This window comes from Paramisgurnus dabryanus, chromosome 3 (assembly GCF_030506205.2).
Source record: "Paramisgurnus dabryanus chromosome 3, PD_genome_1.1, whole genome shotgun sequence".
NCBI classification, from domain to species: domain Eukaryota; kingdom Metazoa; phylum Chordata; class Actinopteri; order Cypriniformes; family Cobitidae; genus Paramisgurnus; species Paramisgurnus dabryanus.
Window position 1 is genome coordinate 15,607,223 of NC_133339.1, and position 8,870 is coordinate 15,616,092.

At 36.5% G+C, this 8,870-nt stretch overlaps 1 protein-coding gene across 3 annotated transcripts in view; it reads left to right on the plus strand.

Annotated features, from left to right (window-relative positions):
- The window catches only part of zc3h7ba (zinc finger CCCH-type containing 7Ba), a 13,771-nt gene extending 9,233 nt beyond the window's left edge, over positions 1-4,538 (plus strand). For all 3 annotated transcript variants that reach the window (XM_065278421.2, XM_065278422.2, XM_065278423.2), the window contains exons 13-22: positions 294-499; positions 641-741; positions 864-1,045; positions 1,263-1,318; positions 1,510-1,742; positions 2,985-3,090; positions 3,365-3,473; positions 3,569-3,702; positions 3,787-3,959; positions 4,038-4,538. In XM_065278421.2, the coding sequence (XP_065134493.1) occupies positions 294-499; positions 641-741; positions 864-1,045; positions 1,263-1,318; positions 1,510-1,742; positions 2,985-3,090; positions 3,365-3,473; positions 3,569-3,702; positions 3,787-3,959; positions 4,038-4,218 (1,481 nt within the window). In that variant the 3' untranslated portion in view covers positions 4,219-4,538. The remainder of the gene's footprint in view (positions 1-293; positions 500-640; positions 742-863; positions 1,046-1,262; positions 1,319-1,509; positions 1,743-2,984; positions 3,091-3,364; positions 3,474-3,568; positions 3,703-3,786; positions 3,960-4,037) is intronic.
- The last annotated feature ends 4,332 nt before the right edge of the window (positions 4,539-8,870 follow it).

Here is an 8,870-nt window from a genome sequence, read left to right on the forward strand (position 1 = left end):
ACGCAGCATAATATCTTGATATTAAAGATTCCGCAGTATGCGGTTTTGTCCTATATAACACGACATACGATATGTGATAAGAGATCGCTTTAAGTTTGTAAAATCGTGTAATCATAATACATGTTTCACATTATTGGTGGGAAAAGAAAACATCAGTCTTGTTGTCTCATCAGCATCAACTTAAACTATTTTAACTGTTATATAAGTATTAATCATTCAGTAATTTTAAACCATTGCAACGTTTGATCATTTCTATACATCTTGACTCTGATGTTGTGTGTGTTTGTGTGTAGAGGTGTTAGAGACTCAGGTGTGTAAATACGGTGAGGATTGCACGTTTGCTTATTGTCAAGAAGAGATTGACGTGTGGACGCAGGAGAGGCGGGGCTTACTTATCAGAGAGCTGCTTTTTAGTCCGCTAGTGACCAATGACAGACCAGCGCTCGGTGTTGTCAAACTTCTGAATATACACACGGGCATGTTCATGTTTTTATGTGAGGTAAACACACAACACATACACATTTATGTTGTCTTACCTTATTCAATGAAGCAGATGTTGTGTTAGGATGAAGTGTGTCTAATCTTTGGACATCAGTGTTTGTTTGTGTGATGATGAAATGTGTCGACTGTTCTTCTACAGACCTGTTTTGACTGCAAACCCAGAATTATCAGCAAACGGCGTAAAGACAATCCTGCTCTGTGTGCAAACACAAAAACACTTCACCTGTTTGACAAAACAAAGTATGTTAGAAAACAAAACAACAAACTCAATACAATAATCAATGCATCTCATACTAATATCATCTAATGATCTTTCTTTAACAATAGATCTGATGTGAAATGTTGTATTGTGTGTGTATCAGGTGTTTGGTTCACGTTGTGAAGAACGCCACTGTGTGTTACACTAAGATTCGTGAGTTGACGTCTTGCTGTCTGTTTGCTGTGTGTCGTCATACATTCAGTTTGGGCTGTAAGAGACAAAACAGCTGCAGCTTTTCACATTCACCCATAGAGCTACAGACCTGGATCCTACAGAGAGAAACTGGTACACACACACACACACAAAGACGCACAAACACACACACACATACATGCACACACTCACAAGGTTAAACATGAGATACTAAAAGGCACACAGAGAATCACTTCATATTTGAACAACGGTAGCCAAAACTCACCTAACATTGTATGTGTTGTGTTTGCGTGTGTTATTGTGCGTGTGTGCGTGTGTGTGTGTGTGTGTGTGTGTGTGTGTGTGTTAGGTATCACTTCTGAAGAGATTGTTCAGGAGTCAATAAAACACTGGAACAAACAGCGAGTGAGTTTCTCTTCATCTCTCTTCCTCAACATCCAGTAACTGAAACCAATGAACACTCAGTGTGTGATTATAATAAATGATGACATCACACCATACACTGACGAATCATTCACAGTAAATTCAGAATCATCTATGAAGAACATCAGACATCACTGTGATGTCATATTGATATGAACTCTGTCTTTCATCAGACATGTGTGTCCTCACCTAACAAAATCACTGCTGCCAAATGTAAGAGTCCAGTGAGAGGCGAGGAGACTAATGGGAAGGTGGGTCCTGTACAGGGAACAGGAAGTGCTGAGTCCACTGAGGTCAAAGGTCACGGGCTGGAGATGAAGTTTGTGTGTGGTCAATGCTGGAGAGATGGACTGCTCAGTGAACCAGACCGAGCTCTGAAATACTGCAGTGCTAAAGCTCGACACGGGTGTGAAGACACGACTACACACACACATATTAACACGCATTGTCTGTCTCACCCTCTTCTGTATGTATATCTGTGTCTCACTCTCTTCTACAGCTGGCAAAATAAGTATTTGACACATCAGCATTTTTATCAGTAGGGGGATTTTTGGGTGGGCTATTGACACAAAATTTCCATCAGATGTAGCCATCAAGCCAAATATTGAATTCATACAAAGAAATCAGAACATTTAAGTATACAAGTTGAGTCATAATAAATAAAGTGAAATGACGCAGGGAATAAGTATTGAACACACTTCATTTAAAACTTCGTCTGCATTGCTCAGGACTGATTCTGGCCCATTCTTAAATGCTCTTTAAATCTTGAAGGTTCTTTAGTTCCTCTTTTATTAACTTTGATATTCAGTTCTCTCACTGGGCCATTCAAGCAACTTGATTTTCTTTCTTTGAAACCAATTCATTGTTTTCTTGGCCTTGTGTTTGGGATCATTGTCTTGCTGAAATGTCCACTCTCTTTTCATTTTCAGCTTTCTGGTAGATGGCAGCAGATTTTTTTCCCCAGAATGTTCAGTGCATTGCTTATAGTTTTCTTTGAAACAACAATACTTGCTGATGCAAGGTCTTCCTGAAGTTCTGCCCGAGTGGTTCTTGGAGATCTCTCTTGATTATTCTTTGGACTACTTGGACAGGGATCTTACGTGGAGCACCTGTTGTGGCCGGTTTATGGTGAAGTGATGCTGTTTCCATTTCCGCATTATGGCCCCCACAGTGATCACAGAACATTTAGCATTCTGGAAATGTGCCTATAACCATTCCCCCATTCCACATTAAGATTACGAAGATCATGAGAGAGTTCTTTGCTTTTACCCTTCATGAAGTCTTTTCTGTGTGCCTCCTGGGTAATGAGAAGCCTTTATAGGCCATCAATTAGGACTAAAGCAGCTGATTTCAATTAGTACTGATAGGGGGCAGGATTTCTCTTTTTCAATACTGACAGATTTCAGGTGATCATCTGGCTTTCTATGCCATTTTGCACCTTGTTCTCTTCATGTGTTCAATACTTATTTCCTGTGTCATTTCACTTTATTTATTATGACTCAACTTGTATACTTAAATGTTCTGATTTCTTTGTATGAATTCAATATGTGGCTTGATGGCTACATTTGGTGGAAATTGTGTGTTCTGTCTGTCACTCTGCTTTTTCTGTCTGTCTCATTCTCTTCTGTCGGTCTGTCTGTCTCTTCAGCTGGACTAAAGAGAGAAGGATTTTACTGGTAAAGTCTCAGGAGAGGAAGAAGTGGGTTGCTGTGCGACCTTTGCCCTTTGCTAAGACCTTCCCTCAGCAATATGATGTGAGTGAGAAAGATTAATGTATGTACATTTTTGACATTTAAACATAAAATCTTCATTTTAAAAGGTTTTGTATCAATTACCACCTGTTTACGGGGTGTCTGATGGTCATCTGGGGTTTGCCCTTTTGTGTTATTCTAGTTTTATCTTTAAAGACATATAATGAAATTAAACTTGAGTTTAAAGAAAGATAGAAATCCTGAAACAGCAGAGATGATAAACGTGTGTAATCTCAGTCTCATAGCAGTGATGTGATGTTGAGATGTTTTTCCACAGATCTGTGTTCATGTGATGAAACAGCGTAAGTGTAATTATATTGGGAACTGCACGTTCGCTCACAGTGAGGAGGAGAAGGAGCTGTGGACGTACATGAAGAACAACAACTGTGAGTTATCTCAGAGTTATACATTCATATCTGATGATGTACTTTAACTGCAGTAAAGATTGTGTAGGACATCATTGTGTTGAATATTTCTTCAGGTAAAGACATTCAGCAGGTGTATGATGTCTGGCTGTCATCAACCAATCAGAATCGAGGGTCTGATGTAACCTCACCATCTCAGCCAATAGAAGAGAAGCAGATCACCATGCCGACAGACTTTGCAGAAGCTTTGGTGTGGTTCACTGTATTTATTTATTGTTGTTGTTGTTGTTGTGTTTGCTGACTGATCTGAATGTTGTGGTGTTTTGTTTGTCAGCTGGAGAGTTTTTACTGCGCTCTGTGTGGTAAACACAGTAACAGTAAGCGTCAGTGGCTTCAGCACATCACATCAGAGAAACACAAACAGAGAGTATTGAGTGGAGAGGGAGAGGATGAGAGTCTGGTCTGGTCATATCGATTCCCTGGACCATCTTTCTCTCTCTGTCACAGGTACTACAACACTTATAATCACATCATCACTTGATCGTATGGACTGTGTGCTGATTGGCTGTGATGTTTGATTGACAGGTTAGAGGAGGGTTGTCCTGATGGGGTGAGTTGTGATTTCGCTCACAGTGAGGAGGAGCTTCAGGAATGGAGAAGACGACGAGAGTTTCTGCGCAGGACATTGAATAAAGCTCGAGAAGATTTGATGATATCACCCGACGACAATGACTTTGGAAACTACAATTTTCTCCTTCATGACTAATACACAATTACACACACAGAGACACACACACACATGATGCGTTACCTATAAAGCCGTTTTCTGGGTAAGAGTGGCAATTACAATGTCCTCTTTCATGACGAAACACACAGAGAAGAGAGTTCAGATACATGTATGCTTCACTTGAGTTCAGTTCAGTTCATCGTCATCAGATCTATAAATGTAAACTCAGAACACAAACACACACACCGGTGAAAACCGTATTTTGTGTTTGTCCTGTTGATGGTTTTATTATAATTCACTGTTTGTAAAATCCATTGCACCACTTGACATTGCTTACAGAATGATGTAATAAAGATTATTTTTATGAAATGTTTTTGTGGTTTATTATAAACAGTCATTAATCTCATTAAATGCTTCATAAAGACTACATAAATACAGTCTGTGCTTTAATATACAACAAATAAAAACAAGATCCATTCAGATGTGTTAAATAAAATATTTACTAGAATAAAGATGTGACACTAAACATGAACATTCATTAAGATTTGTAGTATTTTACTTTATGTAAAGTTATATATAGAACACTATTTACAGGTCAAATATCTTTAGATTTGTATAATTGTTGATAATAACAGAGAACCAGCAACCAAACATTACTTGTGCAGTGATCTACAGATTAAACCCAATATCTGCACAGATATTTTTTGTTAGTTGTAAATATTCAGATTGTAACATCTGTTGCAGAATAAATAGATAAAATGATTTAATTTTAATTTGACAGCTTTTTCTCTCTGATCGTACATGAGATGATCTGCGTTTTGAAGAAGTAAGGCTTAATTTGTTTATGTGAGTGGTGCTGCAGGTTTAATGTCAGAGCTTCTGGTATGAAGATGTTGTTTAATTGAAGTCTCTTGAATTGATTTTTTTCACTGATTATTAAATCTTTGTCTAAAACTCACATCTTTATGAGGTGTTGAGATATTCATGAGTTTAGAGTCAGAGATTTTCTGTGAATCAGTCACACAATCTGTTTATGGTCTGGAGGACACACTGAATATATCTGCTGTCCATCATAGGTGCTTCATTACATGAATTTATCTAAACTCTCAATGTTTTGTGTATTTTCTCCATTCACTTGTAATCTTACCAGAACCCTGAAATGTTTTCTTATAGTATATTTCCAGCTCTTTCTGAATCTGCACACAAACCACTTCCAGTAGGGCATCTCAGAGAGGTCAGGGGTGATGCTCCACTTAGCATAAACTCCTCCTGCCATTCTGTATTCATTATATGGTATCCACTGATCTGAACTGAAGATGAAAGTGAAACTGTCAGATGTTACTGCAACTCATTCAGAAATCTAAAAGATTTATATCTAAACGCATTATTTACTCTTCTGTCTAATATTTACAGACACAGATTACAAACATGAAGAGTCTAAATGTAAATACCTGTATGTTAAGGTTTCTTTGATGTTTCTTCATATGAGCTGCAGTAAGAAATTTGAGTTTAGGTGAAGTCAGGAACAACACACAAGTAAAAACTGAACAGACAGGTATTGTCAGTTACATGAATTCACCTGAATTTGAGCATAGACAGCAACCCAACTCACTACTTTCAAGACTCAGTACGGCAGTAAAGACATTGAGGACATTATTGTAAATTAAAATTTTTCATCATGCTCTTACAGTATAATTATGGTCGGTAATTTGTAAAAAAAAATTCAAAAACACTTTGGAAAAGTGAGTCGTGCCAAGTACCAAAAGACATTTGTAGCCAATCAGTAGTAAGGGGCGTGTCTAAAAATGACATGGAGGATAGAGCACTCAGTTCTATCAGGGGTTTAAACAAATACTGGTGAAAAATTCAGTCATGCAGGGACACTTTTGTGTTAGTTCTAGTTTTTGGGCCTGCAGCATGTGATCTATGTGTCCTGCAGGTGTTTGTCCACAGCAACATTTTGATCTCTGTCTCCTCCTCTTGTGCTGGGTGTTTAACGTCACCTTCAGAGTGAAACGGAGCAACACCATTCACACGTTTAAACACACAGTATTATCAAAACACAGTCGACTTGGATTACCATAGTAACACACATTGCTTTCACTCATTTATGACATTGTTACCTGGGTTCTGTATGTGTGGGGCGAGTCTATTAAAAGAGGGTCCAGATCCTTTTGGGGTAGGGGCGTGTTTGTTTTTGTGATTTAACAGAGGTGAAAAAAGTACTTAAGTGAAAGTAAAGTACTGAGAGTAAATTTGACTAAATTAAAAGTAAAAGTATCTGGCCAGAATCATACTTGAGTAAAAGTAAAAAAGTACCACATTAAAATTGTACTTGAGTATTAAAAAAGTAAAAGTAACAGGAAGAATGAAAATTAGAGATTCTTGTTTAAGCTTTTAATCTCTAAAAACATGAAGTGAAGTTATCCTTTACAACTGTTTATATTTAATTGTATTTCATTATCAAACTATAAGACTACTAAGACCTAATTTCCAACATGATCTCACAAAGTTCTGTGGTATAATCACAGATTTTTTTTTGCTTAATTATCCGTGTCATTGTCACGGATCTCCGCATTTTTCCGTGTCTGTACCACTGACTTTCTTTTTTGTGTCAAGTTCACATATTGGTTACTCAATTGTTTATCCTATTTTTAAACAATTTTCGCGTGGGTTTGGGGTTAGATTTGGGGTTTGGATTAGGATGTCACTTTAACTATTGGTTTATACTATTTTCCAGACTTTTAAACAATTGTCGCCTGACGTTAGGGTAAGGAGTTGGGTTTGGATGTCATTTTGTTACAGAAAGTCGTTCTAACCCCAAACCCACACGAAAATGGTAAGAAAATAGGAAAAACAATTGAGTAACCAATACGTGAAACTGACACGGAAAAGAAAGTCCAGTGCAGATAATTCGGAAAACGGCTACAGGATGCACAGATCGGAACTGAACAGTTGTGATACACAGTGTGGACAGTGAGTTTGTCAAATTAGATATGCACCACAATCAGATTTGGACTGACAGTGTGAACAAGGTATTAGTCTTGATAGAGAGTCTCTATTGGTTTGATAGAGCAAGGGAAAATAGATCTCTAAAATAGAAGTACTTTTTGACTGTAAATAAAATTGTAAGGAGTAAAAAGTAAATTTTTTCTTTAAAAAAATGTAATTAAGTAAAAGTAAAAGTATTGATTTTTAATTTTACTCAAGTAAAGTAAAAATCCCCAAAAATAATACTTAAGTACAGTAGTCAAGTAAAATTACTCAAGTACTTTACACCTCTGGATTTAAAATATCAACAATAGTTACCAGAAATCGCTTACCCTACCTTTAATGACAATGAAAAAGTTATTATCCACTTGAATGTTTTATTTTCACAAATGTCAAATATTATTTAACAAATATGACTCTCTTTAGCTGTAAAACCCTTTAAGTGCATGTAAACGTCTATGAACAAGACATATTAAACAGTTACAAAATCACTAAAACTGCAACTAGAAACAGTGGAATATTTCTGAACGAGCTGAGGCAGAGATTAAGCAGATTTGAAATGAATGTATTTGAAGAACATATAATACATGCAAAGAGCATTCACTTCATTATCTCATTTTTGACAGAGGTGGCAGCTTTTGCATTTCAGTTTCTCACAGATAAGCTTTTATGGATTATGTTATTATTATTTACTTAGCTGTGTGGATTTCTTGAGTTAATACTAATACTTCTGCTTAAAATGTCATGTCAATTGCTGCACCAGAAATGTGTTTAATTAAAAATATTGACAGGTTATTTATAAAAAATAATACTTATTTCCCCCACTGTAAACAAGGCAAGTTTAATTATACAGCACATTCAAAGTACTGTACACAAAGGCAATTCAAAGTGATTTAGATATGATTTTCAACAACAAATATGAAAGAGAATTAAAATAAAACCCAAATATACATAAAGAGAGATGACATTAAATGCTTGACAGTTTTCAAGTCTTTAAAATACTGCACACAAATAACTTGTATTTTTTTTTTTTTTGTTGTATTCTAATAAAGACACTGAGAAATATTCAGAAAGATGGGCATTACAATAATTACATGCACAGCTAGCTGTCGATTATCTGGTACTTAAATGTAAGTTTACTTAAAAATTAAACTTTAAACTTATTTAAAGGCTTGCATTAAAAAAATGAAACATAGCTATTTTAATAAGTACACTGACTCCCTCGATCACAATCAAGGGGTTTAGGTTTCATGTACAAGCAGACTTCAGTCAGACTATATGTTCAAGAATATAGTGTATAATGTGATAACTGCAGTACTGCAATATTAAATATCATGTTTACTAGTATTACTGGAATCAGTGGGGTAGCGTCTGGGCATGCAGGGTATGCACGTGCAAATGGGCCCGGGCCAATAGGGGGCACGGCACTGGGCCCGCCCCAGCTTTCAATTAAATGTTTATTTCTGGCCGCAATAAACATATTTTTGTATGCATATCATGTGTAGTGATTTCTTATTTCTCTGTAATGTCAAATTTCTACAACATTTCTTGTTTGCGTTAATAATTTTTTTTTGCACTTCGCAGCTGCCGTAGACTACTATGTCACCATTTTTTTTACATGCATCGCCGTGCCAAAATAAAAAGAAAACACAGTGTGAGAGGTTACAATAGCGGCTATTTACATGAACATACATTAAGGA